The sequence below is a fragment of the Octodon degus genome, unplaced genomic scaffold, assembly GCF_000260255.1.
Source record: "Octodon degus isolate 3935 unplaced genomic scaffold, OctDeg1.0 scaffold00282, whole genome shotgun sequence".
Classification (NCBI taxonomy): Eukaryota; Metazoa; Chordata; class Mammalia; order Rodentia; family Octodontidae; genus Octodon; species Octodon degus.
Window position 1 is genome coordinate 1171891 of NW_004524858.1, and position 18564 is coordinate 1190454.

At 59.8% G+C, this 18564-nt stretch overlaps 2 protein-coding genes across 5 annotated transcripts in view; both read right to left on the reverse strand.

Annotated features, from left to right (window-relative positions):
- Positions 1–6696, reverse strand: part of Kcnn1 (potassium calcium-activated channel subfamily N member 1) — a 19892-nt gene extending 13196 nt beyond the window's left edge. For 3 of the 4 annotated variants that reach the window (XR_002819285.1, XR_002819284.1, XM_023707219.1), the window contains exon 1: positions 5542–5621. The gene's annotated coding sequence lies outside the window, so the exon portion shown is untranslated. Of the gene's footprint in view, positions 1–5541; positions 5622–6621 lie in introns of those variants that run through there. The other variant, XM_023707220.1, reaches the window with a different exon arrangement.
- Positions 6697–10484: 3788 nt separating this feature from the next.
- Ccdc124 (coiled-coil domain containing 124) lies at positions 10485–16201 on the reverse strand. Its single transcript, XM_004646864.2, has 5 exons — positions 16162–16201; positions 13847–14015; positions 11232–11421; positions 11019–11130; positions 10485–10908 (listed from the first exon to the last, which is right to left on the reverse strand). The coding sequence occupies exons 2-5, from the start codon at positions 14003–14005 to the stop codon at positions 10704–10706; spliced, it is 666 nt and encodes a 221-aa protein (XP_004646921.1). The 5' UTR covers positions 14006–14015; positions 16162–16201; the 3' UTR covers positions 10485–10703.
- Between the last annotated feature and the right edge of the window lie 2363 nt (positions 16202–18564).

Genomic DNA, 18564 nt, shown 5'->3' on the forward strand with positions numbered 1-18564 from the left:
GGGGGCGGCCGCCGCATCCCCCGCCGCCCAAGGTGCGGCCCGGGCCGGGGGGCGAGCGCCCGCCCCGCTGGGAGGGAGCGAGAGGCGGGGCAGCACGAACGCCACCGCTGATTGGTAGATCTTATGATGACCCCGCCCCCGCCGACCCCCGAAGGCCCGCCTACATTTAAAGATCCCACGCTCTTGGGCGCCTGCTCAGGGCCTTCCCCCCTCGCGTCGCGTGCTTGGTCTCCCAAGCTGTCTACGTCCGCGTGACCGGGATGGGGGTGACCCCAGTAAAGCCACAGCCAGCCCTGGGAACCCCTCACTACCCTTCCTTTCCCCACACACTGAATCTTCTAACTTCAGCTGCCCCTTACCCCTGCGTGCCTGGGGGCTAGGCGCCCCACAAGGACAACTTGACCAAGTGACCCGATGGGTCCCCACGAAGTCTGAGCTGGGGGAACAGGGTGCGGCCAGGCGGGGAATGGAGGCTTGTGGGGTGTCTACTGAGAATGGTGGAGGCCACCTTTGGAAAGAGATGCCTGCTCACATCAGGGACCCCAGTCATGTGCCCCCAAACAACTAAACCTACAATGGCAGAGGGCAGGGGCCCCAGGAACCTGGGATACAAGAGCCGAGCGGTCACTGACATGCAACCTCTTTCCCCAGGACCCAGAGAACCCACGGGCCTCAGGAGCCCACCCTTGGACGGAGCTGGGGTGCCTGCCAAGGCCTGTCCCTGCAGCAGTGCCAGGGTGACTGTGTCAGCTCTGTCCCGGGGTGGGAGCTCCCCTCCTCGGAGCTCCCCTCTCTTTCTTGACCCCCTTCTGTTTTCTTCCTGGCCCTGAGCCTCAGCCTGTGTTGTCGGGAATGAGTGCTGCCTTGCTTTGTTCACTGGGCTGCGCTCAGAAACAGCAGGAATGAATGAATGAATGAGCGGGTGAATGAGAGGGCTAATGACTTCAGAGGGCAGGTGACACCCAGGGCCCACGGTCACACAGGGGACCCGTTCCCTCCCCACTCCCAGCCTCATTGGAACTGGTAACAGCATCAGGGAGAGGAGGCCTGGGAGCCCCTGGCCGTGCCCAGGGAGGGGTGGGACAGGACTAGGCCCTGGCGACAGTGAGAGGAGCTGTCACCACTCCCAACATCCCCCAGTTCTCCCTCATCCTATTCTTTCTTTCCCATGCCATCTTTTTTTAGTAGTACTGGGGACTGAGCTTAGTACTACTGAGCTCCATTCCCAACCCTTTTTACTGTTTATTTTGGGACAAGGTCTTGCTAAATCCCCCCCCCACTGTGACCCTCCTGCCTCAGCCTCCCAAAGTGCTGGAATTTCAAGTTTCTGTATTTAGGACAGGGTCTACAGGGTCTACAGGGTTTCACTATGCAGATCAGACTCCTAGTGATACTCCTGTTTTCAGCCTCCCAAGTGGTGGAATTACAGGTGCACGTGCCACCAAGCCCAGTCTCCATTGCTGGCTCAGCGCACACCCTGTGCCAGGCCGGCACAGTACACCAGGGAGATTCTGGCTGCTGAGCTCTACCTAAGCAGGAGCTTTAGTCCGCTGAGCTATCAGGCCAGCCCTTGAAATTGCAAGTTTTACACAGTCTTTTGCATACCAGTGAAAGAGCCATCCACCCCGGCCAACACCCTGCCCCTCATTTGGCCCTCCTTGGAGCCCCTGCCCTGGGGAAGCTTTTACAGCTGAGCTCCAGGCTGGCCTAGAAAGAGAAATTCACAAAAGTGGCCTCCACAGCCACCTGGGAACCTCCGTCCTTCCTGCCCAGGGGCTGTGGCCTGAGCCAGAGGTGGCCTGGCCACCTCTGTTCCCACCATCGAACAGAAAGCCTTGTCAACATTTCCTCTTTCATCCACACACCAAGGGCCAGAGTCTGAGCCTGTGGACCCGCCCCTCCTCCCTGCTGGTGTCCTCCAGGAGGGGGTGGCCTTCTCCAAAGGAGGGGGCTTGGTGTGTCCTGAAGGGTTGGGGCCCTGACTTCCATCCTTGCAACCCCTCTAAAACCAACAGAAAAAGAGGAAACAGGACCAGGGATGGGGGGTCTTTAGCTAGAGATGCTGCTCAGGCCTCTAGGGACAGCAAACACTAGCGGGGTGTGGTGGTGCATGCCTGTCGCCCCAGTATGCAGAAGGCTGAAACAGGAAGAGTTCAAGCTGGAGCCTTGCCTAGGCAACTTTGAACCAGGGATTGAACTCAGGCCCTTGCGCTTGCCAGGCAAGTACTTATTCTACTGAGCCATTTCCCTGGCCCCTTGCCTAGGCAACTTAGTCACTGAGACTATCTCTGGGGATGGAACCACAGCAGCCTGAGACTGTATCTCAAAATGGATTTTTTTTTTTTAAAGACTGAAGATGTAGCTCAGTGTAAAGGCCCTGGGTTCAACTTGCTGTACCACAGAATGAATGAATGAATGAATGAATGAATGAATGAATGAATGAATGAAAAATAAGTAACTTCACAAAGGGAGGAAGCAGAGTCTGGAGGACCCCAGAACACTTTAGGTGGGGCAGGATGGAAGGGCATGCAAAAAGACCAGCGAAACAGGCCAGAAACACACACAGGCCACACTGGAGACAAATAGAGGGCTGCCTGAGGCTGCATTGACCCTGAGAGGGCGTCATGGGGGCAGGGTGCCTGCAACACAGGCCAGGGGTTTGTCCTGCCCCAGATACCTGGTCCCCTCCCTCCAGGCACTCTGGCTGGGACACCTCTGGTGACACTTTCTACCTTGGGGACAACTGCTTGACTCCAGTGTCCTGCTACGTGGCTGGTTTGGACAGCGTCCCCCTAAATTTGGGGCACTCCCATAGAACTGCAGAATAGTATGTTGCCTGGAAACAGGGTCTTTGCAGATAAGTGGTCACCCCAGGTGTGGGGGTGCACACCTGTCACTCCATCACTAAGGAGGTGAAGGCAGGAGATCTGCCATGAGTTCAAGGCCAGCCTGGGCTGCATATAAGGATCCTGTCTCAAAAACAAAGCAAAACCAGGTGTGGTGGTGCATACCTTTGATCCCAGCACTCAGGAGGCTGATGCAGGAGGACTGCTGCAAGTTCCAGAGCAGCCTGGGCTACAAAGTGAGCTCAAGGCCAGCCTGAACTATATAGCAAGACCCTGTTTCAAAAAGGCAAAAAAAAAAAAAAAAAAAAAAAAAAAAAAAAAAAAAAAAAAGGGGGGGGGGACAAAAACAAAAAAACAGTGCATAGGGTAAACTCTAATCTCATGGAGGATGGGGGCTCTTTCTTGGGTTTCAATCCCAAGTCCTTTATTCTTTATTTTTCTTTAAGAAAATTTTTCGTGCATTTTAGTTATACATAATTATGCTTTCCTTTTTTAAGACCTATCCTCAGGCCGGGAAGATAGCTCAGTAGAATAAGCGTTTGCCTGGCAAGCACAAAGGTCTGAGTTCAATCCTTGGTTCAAAAAAAAGACACGTTCTCCCTGAATTTCCCAGGCTGGGCTTGAACTTAGAATCCTCCCACCTCAGCCCCTGTAGTAGTTGGTTCTACGTGTGTGTCCACTGTGTCTGGCTAGGGTGTCCATAAGGAAAGCCATGTGACAATACGGAGACATGGGGAGAAGGCACAGTGACAATCAGCCAGGAGCGGAGGAGGCCGAGGAACACCTGGAGGCCTGGAGGCTGAGAGGGAGGATCATGGGGGCTTCCAAGGGCAATGGCTTTTGGGCTTCCGGCCTCCAGGACACCAGGAGGATAAACTTCTGTCTCTCCAGCCACCTGTTTGAAGTCACTTGTTTGTTTGTTTTTCTCTCTGGTTTTGTGTTTGCTTGTGTTTGTTTTCCAGGCAGGCTCTCGCTATGTAGCCCAGGCTGGCCTCCAGCTTGCTGTGGTCCTCCTGCCTCAGCCTCTAAGTGCCGGATTCCAGGCGTGCACACCAACCCAGCTTGTAGCTCCAGTGCTGAGTGCCAAGAGACTCCTGGTGGCCCCGCAGCATGCAGACAAGGAGACCCTGCAAGGCTGTGGCTTGGACCACAGAGCCCTTCTCCAGGCTCCGCCCGTGGAGGTCCCAACCCCTCCTCCCAGTCCCTGCCACATTTTGTGCCTGTGCGGCTCCCACCTGAGGACAGATCCCGGACTCTCTGTCTCTCATCCTGGCCGACGCAATGGACGCCGCCCGTGACACTGCCTGTGACACTGCAGCCTCTGACAGTGCCACTCTTGCCCTCATGGTCCCTGTCCTCTGCAGCAACCCCTGGGACTCTGACATCATCTTTTATTTATTTATTTTTTTTGGCAGAACTGGAGATTGAACTCAGGCCCTTTCGCTTGCCAGGCAAGCGCTTATTCTAGTGAGCCATCTCCCAGCCTTCTGCGGCTCCTGCTGGCCACCACCCGGCCGAGGTCCCTCCCTGCCACCCTGTCTGCTCCTCGGTACCCCCTCTCTTCTCAGGGTTCACTCTGTTGCAGCCACACCCACACCCTCAGCAGCCTTAAATATGCCAAACGCAGCTGGGTTTGGAAGCACTGGCCTGTGATCCTAGCACTCTGGGAGGCTGAGGCAGAAAGATTCCAAGTTAAAGCCCAGCCTGAGAAACTTAGTGACTTGGCAGAAATGCTTATCTCAAAATTTAAAAAAAGAAAGAAAGAAAGAAAGAAGGAAGAAAGGAGGGAAGGAAGAAGGGAAGGAAAAGTGAGCCAGGGATGTGGGACTGTAGCTGAGTGCAAAGGCCCTGGACCCAACCCCTAGTGCCACACACAGGGAGCCAAGCCCGTTCTGACCTCCGACCCTTGCACACGCTGCTCCCGCATCTCCAGCCCAGGCAGCTCCCCTTCAGATCGCGGCTTGTGGTCACCTTCCTAGAGAGGCCTCTCAAACCACCTGCAGACTGTCCTCTCCTGCTTACTCTTCTTTCTTTTCTTTTCCTTTTGGTAGTGGAGACGCAGCCCAGGGCCTCACCATGCTAGCAACACCTTCTACACCGACCTCTCCCGACTTTAAATTCTGAAACAGGGCCTTGCTAAGGTGCCCAGGCAGAGTTGCCTGGAATTTGGGAGTCTCCTGCCTCAGTCTCCAAAGTGGCTGGGATTATAGGTGTGTGCCCCTGTGTGTGGCCTCCGCTGGCCGTTCTCTAACATACGTCTGTATTATATTTTCCTCACTTTCTTAACTGATGTCCCAAGAAACCCCACAGGGCTGTCCTGGACCTGGCTCAGTCTTGCCATGTTCCCAGTGCTCAGCCCAGGGACTGACACACTGTAACTAACTCCTCGGTGTTTGTTGATTGGCCAAATGACCACCACACCCCCCTGAGCAGCTCCCTGCTTATTCCAGAGGTCAGTCAGCAATCACAGGGGACAGGTGTAGAAGGACTGTATGTGGATCCTGCAGAGCTGATTTAACTCTGTCCTTCTGGCTGTGCGACACTGGCCAGGTCACACAGCTTCTCTGGGTGTCCTGTGACAGAAGTAGGGGGGACCTTCGGGGCTCCTGAAATCCCTCGCTGCTGTTTGGCCACTGATACTGTTTCCTGGTGCTTGTTCCCCACCACCAGTGGCCCAAGTGCGTGCATCACTCACCCTGGAGTGTAGGGTTTTCCTCACTGTGCTGCTGCCCCAGGCCTGTCCCCTTCTGTCCCACTGGATCTTCCTCAGGAGACCTGTGTGCAGCAGACGCAGAAATGAGGCAGGGGGCCGGGCCCTGGGAGTGGGGAGACTCAGTGCACCGACCCCTTGTAATGACAGGGGTCACCTTGGAGCATCAGGAACTTAGAGTCCGTGACCCTGCACGCCCCAGGCCGACCCAGGGTGAGCAGTCGTCCTGATCCCCGTTGGATGCCTGCTGTGTCCTCACACATCCGCTCCCATGCCTATGTTGGGAAAGGCAGGTGGGGGTGGGGGGCAGAACAGCGGTGAACTTAAGCACCAGGCCGGGACCTGTCTGGGACCCAGCTGAGACCCGACTGGGCTGGAGCTAGCTCTGAGGTTGGCCTGGTGGCCCCTTCCTCCTAACCCCTGGCCTCCAGGATCGCTTCTGCCTAGAGCTCCACGCTACCCCTGGGGTTGAGGGACAAGACACCAAGGGGCCAGGGAGCCGACAAGGAAAGGGGAGGTCTCAGAGCTCGGGATGGAGACAGAGGGCGCCCCAGGTCTCACACCCCACACTGAGCTCCAGAGCCAGGCAGCAGACAACCCGCTGGGGACCCTGGCAGCCGGGCCCTGAGGCTGGAGACTACCCCGCACCTGCCCCTGTGTCCAAGCTCCACCGCTACTGGGTGACCTTGGGCGGGCGCCACCCTCTGGGGCCTCAGCCGCCGCCCCCACTCCAGTGGGAGTGGGAAACCGGGTGGATGGTGCACAGTGGCCGGCGGGTCGGGGATCCTCCCTCTGCGGAGAGGGGCAGCCCAGGGAATCCCCGGCACGCGGAAGAGACAGGGAGGGCGAGCGGGCAGTGGGGGCCCAGCCCCCTACAAAAGGGAGTCCCCAGGTCCCCGCCCTCCTCCCTCTGCGTCCCCAGCCTGGCGCGGGAGCCTCCCCCTCCTATGACCTAGGGGTGGGGTCCACGTTAGGGGGGGACACAAGGAACCCCCGTGCCCCCGCCCACGAAGAATAGGGGGTCAGACTGGGACCCCCGCCTCGCCTTCGCTGCTGTCCACTCACCCGGAGCGCCTGCCGCGGAGCCCGCGCCTCGGAGCACACAGCCAAGCGCACAGGCGGGAGGCGGTTACCGCGCAGGGAGAGGAGGGGAGGAGGAGGGCGAGGAAGAGAGGGGAGCGGAGGGGAGGGGATCCCCTCTATCCCGCCCCAGCCCTCCTAGGGCCATGACAGCGAATCCGAGAGGCTCCCCAGGCTGGGAGGGCCTCTGCGGCTGCCGACGCAGGCGCGCAGTTTACAACTGGGGAAACTAAGGCCAGGAGAGCGGAGCCCCGGCATTGCCCGGCGCCCGGGCCTCACGGAGCACGCTGTCCCCTGGCTCCGGGCTGATCCGGTGTGCCAGGAGGAGACGGAGCCGGGAGGGGAGAGGCAGGAAATCAGAATCCCCCCGCATCGTGTTCATGCCAGCCCGGTCCATCCCTGCGCGCTCTGGGGCCTGCTAGGAGACTTGGGCGCCCGGGGGCTCAGGGCCGCTGGTGATCTCGCCGGGTTGGGGGGTCCCCGCGAGGAAGGAGGAGTCTGGCGACCAGGAAACAAAGCCCAGAAACTTCTCTGTCCACGCTGGGCCGGGGACGCCCCCTGCCCCTGCGCAATCGGGGACTCCTCCGAGCGCGTTGGAGGTGTGGTACGACCCCGCTGAAGGTCACTGTGCCGAAGGACAGCAGTGAGGCCCCTGGGGTCTGGTCATCAGGGCTTGGCGGGGGGGCGCTGGAATCTGGGAGGCGACCTTGGCTGAGCCGGACCCACGAAAGTCAGCAGCCACTCTTGGGCCCAGCCGCTCTACGGGTCCCTTTGCAGCCCCCTCCCTCGCCTGAATGCCCACCCACCTTCTGCGGCGACGGCTTAGGCTACAGGGGTTTCCTCCTGGCAGCCGGGAGGCTCCGCGCGCCTCCATTCTTTTTTTCTTGTCTTAAAAAAATTTTTTTTCCTCTTTTCTTCCAAATATTCTAAAAATAACCTCCCCTTCCTGGGCCCCTAGCCCGGAGCCTCGGTGGAACGCTCCGCGGTTCCCGGGCAGGGGGCGGGGAACGACGGGGATTTCACGCGCCCGTCGGCCGGGGACCCCTCCCATCGTGTGAGCACGCGCTCGAGCGCCACCCGCCTGGCTAGCGGGCAGGGACGGGGAACAAAGAAGGCTCCAGGGGCAGAGATTAGGAGGACGGGGGCACCACCCAGCATCCGGAGCCGACATCAGACGCAAGAAAAAATCAGAAGGACCCGGTGGCAAGGGCTCTGCTGCCCTTGCGCACCCTGCGGACTCCCAAATCGCCCCTGTACAGCCTCTGATCTCTCCCCGGTCCCAAAACTAGTCCTGTCTGCGCTGTTCGTCTCTGTGGCGCATAACAGATTTCTGTCTCTGTGACAGGTCACATCCTTGCCCCGCAAGCCGACTCCGTCTCCCTCCTTCCCACACCATAGGGCGCACCTTGGCTTTTCTCAGGCCCCACAATCCTTGCCCCCTCTACCCCATGTGCCAGGCCCTGCGCCCGCTCCAGAACCACCCGGCCACGCCTAGCCTCGGATCCAGGGGCCTGAATTTCTGCATCTTCTCACCCTGATCCCCTCTCGCCCCGTCCAAGGACGCCTCGCTGGGTTAGGCGCCCCAGCCTTGGACGCGTCGCCCAGGTTTTTGTTCTTGCTGCTCGCAGGCCTGGGGCGATCTGATCAACGCTTTCTTCACCTTTCTCCTGCCCAGGGAACGAGGGACTCAGGGTCAGGGTGCTAATGGGAGCAGGGGCGGCTTCTGACTCCACACCACCCAGGGGCGGTCCGGAATCCGGAGGACGGCCCTGAGGACGTGGCGGGAATCCAATTCGAGCCAGGTCCCCAAGTTTCCTACCGAGGTCGCTAAGCCCGTGTAGTGTCAGCCTCTGGGAAAACGGTCCACCTGGCCGCTGAGCCAGGCTGGAGGGGACAACTTCGGCGGGAAGCTGGAAGAAAAGCAGTGTTCAGGGCAGCGCTGGGGCCGGCTCGGGTCCGGGTCCCTTGGGGGCTGCCCTTTAGCCCTTTCATTAGCTTCCTTGGTGTTTTATTATCTTCTACTACCCCAGGAAAGGATGAAAGAGAAATTGCTTTGTTGAGAGAGACAAAGGCTGGGTGGATGCCCCAAGGGACGGGGACACAGCTGTCAGCGCTGGTAAATCAACCGGTCCCTCCCGCTCTCTTCTGCGAGCAGAGCCCAACCGAAGCAGGGTGCTCGGGGCTTAGGGGTGCAGGGCCGGCAGGTCTCGGGATGCGGATGTCCGTGTGTGTTTCCCGCCGGCCAGGTTGCGGCTCGGGCTGAGTTCAGGACTCCGGCGACAGGAGACGTGGGGCACGGAATCGCTTAACTAAAAATCAAGTTCAAAAGGGCGCCCAGTCATTTCTTTTGAGTCTATTTCTGCAAACCTGAAGGAGGGACCCAGGCCCCTGGCTCTCTGGCCCGGAAAGGCGAGCTGCTGGGAGGGGATGGAGAAGCGGCGGCCGGCGCACAGCCCGGGGTCCCCTCCCAGGTCTCTTTGTCCCTCTCCCCTTCGAGGTCGCTCCCCTCCCCCCAACCCCCTCCTTTTTGCTGTCTCTCCCTTTGTTCTCTCCCCACCCCCACCGCGTTCAGCCTCCCCGCCACTAGCAGCCTCATCCCCACTCCTCGCCGCGTGGTCCCTTCCTCCGCCTGCCTCGGGGTCCCTAGGGCGCAGGAGGGGAACCCCGGCCCGCGCTCGCAGCCCCGCGCACGCGTAGAGCTGCCTGGCTTCCCCGAAGCCGCCCCCGCCCCCGCCCCCGCCCCCGCAAAGCAGCCCGCGCGCCCGGTTGTCAAGGCGACGGAGGGTGCCGGAGCGGGAACCTGGGAAAGACCCTGCTTGTGCGCCCTCCTCCGCCACCTCCTTGGTGAACCCCACTCCGGTTTAAGCCGGTTTCCCCGCCCCACCCCCCACTGCGCAGTACGGCGGGAAAGGATTCCCCGGCCCCTAGGGCGGAGGGGGAGAAGGGTGGGGGCCCACGCATGCGCCGCGCACCCGACCTCCCTTCCCCACGGCTGCAGCGCGCGAAGGGAAAGCCCTGGCGCGTGAAGCGGGCAATCCCAACGCAGGCGCAGTGCGCGACTGGAGGCCCCTCGGCCCCGCCCGGTCGTCCTGGCAACGCGCGCGCGGAGGGCTCCGCACGCAAGGAACTCCCCTCTCACGCCCCCTCCCGAATCGGGGATTCCCTGCTGCTGGCGCGCATGCGCAGACTCGGGATTGTGCGGGACATAGCTGGCACGAGAAGGGGCTTTGTGCGAAAAGGAGCAAACGAACCGCTTTTGTCTTTAGGTGTGAGGGGACGGCGATCCTCTGGCTTCCGGCTTGAGCTTTATCTTTATTCCGGCCCGCGCTCCCCGCAGGGCTTCGGCAGACTTCGCCTCGCGCGGCTGGCCTCCCTCCCGCGCCCGCCCCGGCTCCCACCTGCCCCTGGTCTCGCTTGACCACTTCCCGACGTGCCTCTGCACTGTATCCCCGGCCCAGCCCATACTGACCTGGCGCTCCTCTGGCCCCTACCACCAGGGTCCCGACTACCGCACGTGGGAGGCTCCTCGCCAAACCCCCCTCAGGGACCTGCCATTTCCAGGCACCGGGTCTAGGTTCTCCACACAACCAAGCCTAGGCATTTTCTTTTCTTTTTTGAGAAAGGACCTCACTACACAGCCCAAGCTGGCCTTGAACTCGGCGCGAGCCTCCTGCTTCAACTTTCTAGATGCTAGGATGTCAGGATTGCCTAGACGGATTGGGCACCGTCTTTAGTCGCATTTTGTAGGGGTTTATGCCACTGACTGCCCAAGGGCCCGAGGCGGGGCTTTGCTTTCCCCACCCAGACCAGTCCCTCCCCTCCCTCAGAGGGATCAAGGGCACAAGGGCCTCGCGTAGCCTCCCTTGCCTTTATTGGGTGCTCAGATGGGGGGATGAACCCCCACCAGGTGAGGTGTCACCGAGGAGGGGGGACCCTCTGTCCCAAGGCGGCAGTGATGGTGCCAGGGCCGGCAATGCTCTCCGATCCTACTGGCTGAGCCAGCGGGAGGGCGAACAGCGTGTCGGCCTGCACTGCCAGAAGGGGTGGCAGCGTTCTCAGTTCTGGTCTCACTTGGGGGCATTGAAGGGCACGGCCCGCTGGTTCATGGGGTTCTCCGGGGAGCGCAGCCATTCCTTCTTCAACAGCTGCTTCAGCTGCGACAGCCGCATGTTGGGGTTCTCCTGCTTGAGCCGAGGGAGCTGGGCCTCCTCGAAGGCTGTGAAGGCCGCCCGCATGCGTCGCTCGGGGTGCCGGTCGGCCTCCTCCGCCACGCTGCAGCAGACAGGGGGCGCATCAGCTAGACCTGGGCTCAGCCGGGAGAGCCCGGCCCGACCAAGGTCCCAGTTCCCCCCAGTCCTAGCCCCGCTCCCCGCCCCAGCTACCTGAGTACAGCGATGGCGTCCTCGATAGTGCGCGCCTCCACGCTACCCTCCTCCTGCACCCGGCGGTTCACGTTCTCCTCCAGCGGCACCTCCAGGTGGCTCTTGGCTTTCTCTGTAGGGGGCAGGCAAGGGCGGGGTAAGGATGACAAGGACGGCGGTCAGCAGAGACTAGACTTCCGGGGAGACAGGGCGCCGCTCCGCCCCGCCGCCCACCTGGCTCAGGGGCCTCGCGGTGCTGGTGCTCCCGGCGCAGCGAGTCCTCGATCTGGGCGCGCGTGACCTTGCTGGGTGCCGCGGCCCGGGGCGCCTTCCCGCCCTTGAGCTTCGAGTCCTCCTCCTCCAGCAGGCGCTGCGTCTCCTTCTTGCGCTCAAGCTGCTCCAGGCGCCGCTTCTCCTTCTCTTCCTGTGGGCAGGGTCAGGGCGGGCTGAGCACAGAGCGGCCCAGGCCCTGACCCGGGAGCCGTGGCGGGGCAGACCGGACCACGGGGGCCAAGGGGAGAGCTGGCCAGGTGAGAGCCAGGCGCGCCTCGCTGCAGGGCGTGGTGTGTGCCGAAGTCCTGGGGCAGGAACCAGACCCCGGGGGCAGCTTGGCTGCTGGTGGGGCAGGCAGCATCAGGGTCAGCTTTGGATTCCAAGTGTTGGGAAAACGGGGTGTACTGTCCCAGTGTCCCCTGTCTTGCATTACTGAAGCTAGGTGGACCCCTCAAAACCTCTAGAGGCCCAGGTGAGGGGGCAGGAGGGGACACCTGCCCTGTGGGACATGGTCTCAACAATGCTGGGACTTGAACAGCAAAGCGCTCCCCTGCTCCTGGGGACCCCTGCCTGGGACTCTGCGGTCTGTCCCTGCACCTGTGGTCTGGTCTGGAGGGACTGCTGAGTCCCAACAGGGAAGGTGTTAAAGCCAAGCTGTGTGAAGGCAGCCTCCAGGCCCCTGCTCTGGAGGGCACAGGCACCTGGGGCAGGCCTCTCCTCGACTCCGAGCCTCACGTCCTGTCAGGGCAGCACGCCCTTGGGGCTCAGGGCCTCAGGACCATGCATCTAGCACAGCATCGCCCACCAGCCCCCTGTGCCCGTGGTCTTTGCTGTGTGCCCCCACTCTGCCCCTCCCCCACAGCGTTCTTTCGCCTCCAAGATCTTCCCAGGCCTCTCATGAGCCCCCATGTTCCAGGGGCAAGGGCCGGGCGGAGGCCAGGTGCTGCCTGCTTTCCAGGACCAGCTGGCAGCACAGTGAGCTCCCTGAATGTAGGAGAGGCTGCCGCCCCCAGGGTCCCATCCTCCCCTGGTGCTGGCGTGGTGTTCCCAAAGCTCCTGTACTGGAAACTCTTCCCCCAGGAGGCCTGCTGCGGCCTGGGGAGCTGCTTAGGGCCGCTTGGGGTGCAGAGGGTGAAGCCAGTGGCTGCACTGGTGGCTGCAATGGAGGGAGAGACCTGAACTGGTGTCCTGTCTTGCCACAGAGGTCCTGTCATCACGCAAAGTCCCCACCAGAGGGTGCTGCCTCCACCTGGGATCTGGCCCTCAGTGCAACCTACTGTTCTGGGACTCTGGGAAGGTCCCAGGGCGCCCAGCATGCCAGGCAAACCTCCACCGCGGAGCCCCCTCCCTGATGGGATCTTGCTAAGCTGCCTGGACTGCGTGTGACCTCCTGCCGCAGTCTCCCTCGCTGCTGGGATTAGAGGGGTGGACCACCACGCCGCACTAAACCTCTATCACTCATAGGCTACTTGCCTGTGTTATTTCGTTATAGAAGGCCAGCAAGCCTTGGGACTGAGAAGGCTACAGCGAGTAGGGCCGGCACCACACAGCTTCACGCCAGCCAGGGTCCAGTGTATGGTGGCGACACACGCCTGCCCCCGCAGCTCCTTCGAGGTGAGGGGCACACAGGAGTGTCTGTGGGGTGCAGCCCAGGACCTCCACATGCTAGGCAAGCCACCTGCCAGTGAGCCAGAGTCCAGCATAGAGACCCCAGCTCTTACACAAACAAACCGAAGGAGGCTTGCTGGTTAGCTCAGTTGTTTAAAGCACCTGCTGGGGCAGACTCAGTCAGGTGCAGGGACCGAGGTTCGATCCCCAGCTCCACATGCCGCACCAGGCCTGCCCTTAAGGCAGCCTGAGCCAGCAAAAACAAAACAAAACAAAACAAAACAAAACAAAACAACAACAACAAAACAGCAGCCAAGAAGAGCCCCCGGTGGTGGCACTGACTTGCCTTCCCAGCATTCAGGAGGCTGAGGAAGGACTACAGAGTTCAGGCCAGTTGAGGCTACAAAGTGAGACCCTGCCTCCAAAAAATAAAATTAACAAATTAAACAAAGACCTAAGTGTGACAGCACACCGCACCGTCATTCCAGCACTGGGGAGGCTGAGGCAAGAGAATCTCTGCAAGTTCAAGGCCAACCTGGACTAAATAGCAACATTTTAGCAGGCGCTGTGCCATTGAGCTATCTCCTGGCCCAACTTTCCCCCCAACTTTAAAAAAATAAAACAATGTAGGGGCCAGGGAGGTAGCTCAGTAGAATAAGCGCTTGCCTGGCAAGCGCAAGGCCCTGAGTTCAACCCCTGGTTCCATCAAAAACAAAACAAACAAATAAATTTTAAAAAAAGTGTCTCCGGACCCAGTGCAGCAGGGGGGCTGAGGGCTGGTGACAGGCCCTGGCAAGGCCGGTCGCGGGCGCCACCTGCTGGGCGCCGCGGTGAGCATGCGGCCTGCCAAGGAGGCGGGATCCTCTTCCACCTGGGGAACCCCTCCGGGCTGCAGGCGGGGCTCGCAGGGCGCAGCGCACGCTGAGGGCCTCCCTGCCTGGACGGCCCCAGCCCCAGCCCCAGCCCACCTTACGCTGCTCCTTCCTCATGACGTGTTTGTCCTCGTCCCTCCAGTACGCATCCTCCAGCTCCTTCTGCTTCTGGGCATCGGCCGCAGCCTTGGCCTCCGCCCTCCGTGCACGGGCGGCCGCCGACTTGGTGTTCTCACCCTGGAACTTCTTGGGCATCCCTCAGCAGCTGCGGGGGACGGTCAGCTCAGACTCCCGTGACACGGGACAAACCGTTTGGTCTTGGTTTTTGGAGGCAGGGTCTCCTATGGAGCCCAGGCTGACCACGATTGAGCTCAAAGAGATCCTCCTGCCTCAGCCTCCTGAGTGTTGACATGGGGGACTCTATCCCCTTGATGGGAAAAACACACAAGCCTGACCACCCCCCACCCTCCAGTCTGTGCTGCAAATGCTAGGTGCAGGGCAGGCAAGTTTGCACCCCAGGACCTCGGCACTCACTCTGCACCCCCACGCACTTTGACTTTTTCTAGTAAACTCCTGCTTAAACTTCAAGGCTCTGCTCAAGTGCACCACCTCCAGGAAGCCTTTGGTGAGATTCTGGAGAATCCTGACTCGGACAGCACAAACCTGGAGGCACTTGTGTACATTACTACATCCATCTGTTTATGATTATCTGACAAAGGCCCATCTCCTCGTCATGTTGGGCATGAGGAGGTGCTGTCCACCGGGCATCTCCCAATGTTAGGACTGTGCCAAAATATACTGCTGGGGCTGGCCAGATAGCTCAGTGGACTAAAGCACCTGCTTAGGCAGAGTGCGGGCAGGCTTTTTTTTTTTTTTTCCGAACCAGGAATTGAACTCAGGTCCTTGCGCTTGCCAGGGAAGCACTTACTCCACTGAGCCATCTCCCCGGCCCCAGTGGCAGGGGCTTGATCCCTGGCACGGCATGCTGTGCCATGCTGGCCCCCGGGGCGCTGAGACAGCGATTGAAACTGGGCATGGTGGTACATGCCTGTAATCCCTGCGCTTGGGAGGCTGAGGACAGGAGAATCACTACGAGTCTGATCTACGCAGTGAGACCCTGCCCTAAATACATTAAAAAAAAAAAAATCTATTGCCGATGTCCATCCCACCTCGTCTGTTTTTTATGAGCTACATCACCACACCTTTTTATTCTGAGGCAGGGTCTAAGTTCCCCAGGCTGGCCTCTAACTCGAGATCCTCCTGCATGAGCAGCTAGGAATCACAGGTGTGTGCCACTAAGCCAGTCTGGTGTTGTCATGGCAGCCTCAGCCAATGAATGCTGCTGCTTTGCTAAATGGTGACAGACACACCATTCAAAACACAAGACATGGGAACCAGGGATGTAGCTTAGTGACACAGTGCCTGCCTGGCAAGCTTAAAGCCCTGAGTTCAATTTCTGGTACCACTACCACCAAAAAAGAAATCAGACAGGGCGCCTAGTGGGTGTGGTACACTGCGTATGGAAGGAGGTCATTGGGACTGGCAGGAGTTACCAGGTGCCACTGGGGCTGGATGAAAGCACGTGGGGGCGCGCCCATTAGGGGGCTCCCCACAGGTGACACGAAGATGCCTAAACAGTGAGACACTGGGCGGGGTGGCATACACCTGCCATCCCAGCACTCAGGAGGCTGAGGTAGGACAACGATCACCGCTGAGTTCGAGGCCTCCGGGGCCACACAGTGAATTCAATACTAGCCCACACTACATACATTGCAAGATCCCCGACTTTCATGCACATCAGGATTCTGGGAGGCTGAGGCAGGAGGATTGCAAGTTTGAGCCCAGCTCATGAAACTTAGCGAGACCTTGTTTCGAAAAATGACTGCGATGCAGCTCAGTGCGAAGGCCCTGGGTTCAGGCCCCCGACCTGGGCGTGGGAAGATTCGAGCCTGCAGTGGCGCGCAGGAGGCAGGCTGGGAAAGGGGCTTCGATTCGGCTGGTGGGCACGAGGCCCGCGTCCGTGACTGACAGGCGGCGGGAAGGAGATGGGGGCAGGTCGGGGTTCCCTCGAAGGGGTCCAGGCGCACGCGGTCTCTCGGCCCCACAACGCAGGAGGCAGCGCAAGGTGGCCCCTGGTCTCCGCCCAGTGCGCGCCCCGGACCGGAAGCTGCTCGGGGGCAGCGCGGGCCCACCAGCCTCTCAGACGCCGCCGGCGCCGTCTTCCAAGATTTCAGTCCCCTAGGTCCGAAAAATGGACACGGCCCCCTCGGAACCTGCCGACAGTGGGCGCCAGAAGCGCCCGCGTCCCGCAGGGCCCCGCCGGGGCGCGCCGGGCGCGAGCCCAAGCTCGGCACCCCCACCGCCCGCCAGCCCCCCGCGCCCGGCTCCGCCCGCGCCGCGGCCGCTCCTACCTCCTTCCCGCGGCGCCGGCTCGGTCGCGCCCCTCTGACGTCACTGTGGAGGCTGCGCACTGGCGTTGGGCGGCGCGCGCCTACGTGTTGGCGCGGTGACACTTTGGTAAAGGAAAGGCGCGCGGCCTTGAGACCCAAACCAAAGTTCCCAGCTGTTTATTTTTATCTTTGAAAAGAGACCATTACACGAGTCTCTTGTCTCTGCGTATGCTTTGTAATTTGAGGAATCAGAAAGGCGGGGTAAGCAAAATCCGGGACGCTGCCTTTACCAAGATGGTCGCCACCCGGAAAAAAGATGGCGGCCGCGGGGTCACCCGTGGCCTGCGAGGCGGCCGGACTTGCCCGGCCTCTAGGGGGCGACTGCGGACCATGCTCGGAACGGGGTCCCGCGGTGGCAGGACGCCTTTGCTTTGAGACCTTGGCAGTCAGTTTGTGCTGCTGTAAGAGCACTTTCCAGGCCCAAATCCTGTGCGCCTCCCTGTGACCCCTCAGGTGACTGAAAGAAGAGGGTGTGGAAACGGACACTGGCCGCCCTGTGCAGGTGAGGAAGCTGAGGACTCTGCTGCAGTCTGAATCCTGTTTCCCTTTCAAAATTATGGAACCGCCAGGCGCGGTAGGGGCACCTGTTGTCTCAGCCCCGAGGAGGCTGAGGCCGGAGGATCGCCACAAGGTGGAGGCCAGCCTGGGCTATGTAGCCAGACCGTGTCTCAAAAAACCCCCAAAAGATATGGAAACGATAGAGACCAAACTGTGATCCCCAGCGAAGGAGACATTTTTCTCGGCCAAGAACTGACAGCTAACACCTGGCAGTCAGTCTCTGTGCATTGAGGCACTAGAGGTTACAGATACGGGATACAAGAAACGGAGAGTTAGCGGCTGACGCGAGGGAATGTGGACACCACCTCTTTCTGCTTTGATGGTTGCTTCCTATCATCGTCATGGTAACTGTCAGCTGTTGTGGCACTGGGGCTGCCACTAAGCTCCAGGTGGATTATGGTAAAGGTTGAAGGCGCCTTGCGGTCACTCCCAGCCGGTTTGGACTGGACAAGGGGAGCGGAGCTTCTGTGGACGGGCACCTTGTCCCCAAAGACAAACAAAGAAAGGGGAAGTGGACACCCAGTTGGGTCAAGGCAGAGCACAGTCACAGGAGCAGAACAGGCCTCGTCTTCCTTATTTTCACTCACATTCTTTTCTCTTTTTTTGAGACAGAGTCTCACTAGGCTATTCAGGCTGGCCTCGAACCCACGGCGATCCTCTTGGATCAGCCTCTTAAGTACTGAGATTACAGGTGTGCATCACTAGGCCCAGCTTTGCCCCTCAGTTGTGAGGGGTAAAGTAGGACAAAGGTCTAGCCTCTAAACATTCTCCAAGCTGCATTTGGGTCCCATCGCGGGAGTGAACATATTTTCTTGGGCTTGCTGGTGCATGCCTGTATTTCTAGCACTTGGGAGGATGAGGCAGAACGATATCAAGTTTGAGGCCAGCCTGGACTTCATAGCAAGATCCTATCTGAAAACAAAGTCTCTGGTGCTTCTCAGTAGGTTTGGTCATTTTCTCATTGTAGGCCCAGCTATTCATACCATTGAGAGATTTGCCTTCATACCTTTATTTTCATTTTTATATTTATTTATTGATTTTATCGTTTTGAGACAGGGACTTGCTGTCCATCTTAGACTGGCCCGGAACTCACTTTGTAGCCCAGGCTGCTCTCAAACTTGCAGCAGTCCTCCCGCCTCAGCCTCCCGCATGCTGGGCTCACAGGCCCGCGCCATCACGCCCAGCTTCTTCATAACGTCGTGGACTCTAGCTTTTTCCTTAGCTGATCGAGAGGAGCCTGCATGAGCAGCGAGCAGGAGGAGCAGGGAAGGCTGAGCAGGGAAGCCCCAGGCACTGCGGGTGCGGCCTGTGAAGTGCCTTCCCAGCACCTTGGCCACAGGTGGCTGGAGTTGGGTCATGGAGCCAGGTTGCCTTGCTGGAAACCCCAGGCTCCGTGTCCCACTGCTGTTTACGTGACAGCAACAGGATGTGTGGTGCCCCGCACCACGCCTGGGCACGGTGACCTCTGAAGGGGCAGCACTCTCATCTCAGCGTGAGACTCATCACACGGTAGAGGAAGCTGAGCCAGCGGCTCCCGCCTGCAGTCCCAGCACTCGGTGCTGAGGCAGGAGGAGCCTGTGACTGTGAGTCCAACCTGAACTACATAGTGGGTTCCAAGGCAGCCTGCACTACACAGGGAGACCCTGCCTTGAGAAAGCAAGAGTGAACAAGTAAATAGAGAAAATTTTTACAGAACCCAAGCCATAAGTCAGAGCATGGAAGAGAAGCTGGCAGGGCTGGGGCTAGAGCTCAGTGACTCGAGCGTCTGTCTGGCAAGCGCGAGGTCCTGAGTTCGATTTAAAAAGA

Bases quoted from the DNA above. Each gene is read 5' to 3' on its own strand.
- Ccdc124 (XM_004646864.2), bottom strand. From the start codon at position 14,005: ATGCCCAAGAAGTTCCAGGGTGAGAACACCAAGTCGGCGGCCGCCCGT. The intron at 11,131-11,231 runs GTGGGCGGCGGG...TGCCCCCTACAG, and splicing joins CCGCGAGGCCCCTGAGCCAG to AGAAAGCCAAGAGCCACCTG. The intron at 10,909-11,018 runs GTAGCTGGGGCG...TGTCTGCTGCAG, and splicing joins GACGCCATCGCTGTACTCAG to CGTGGCGGAGGAGGCCGACC.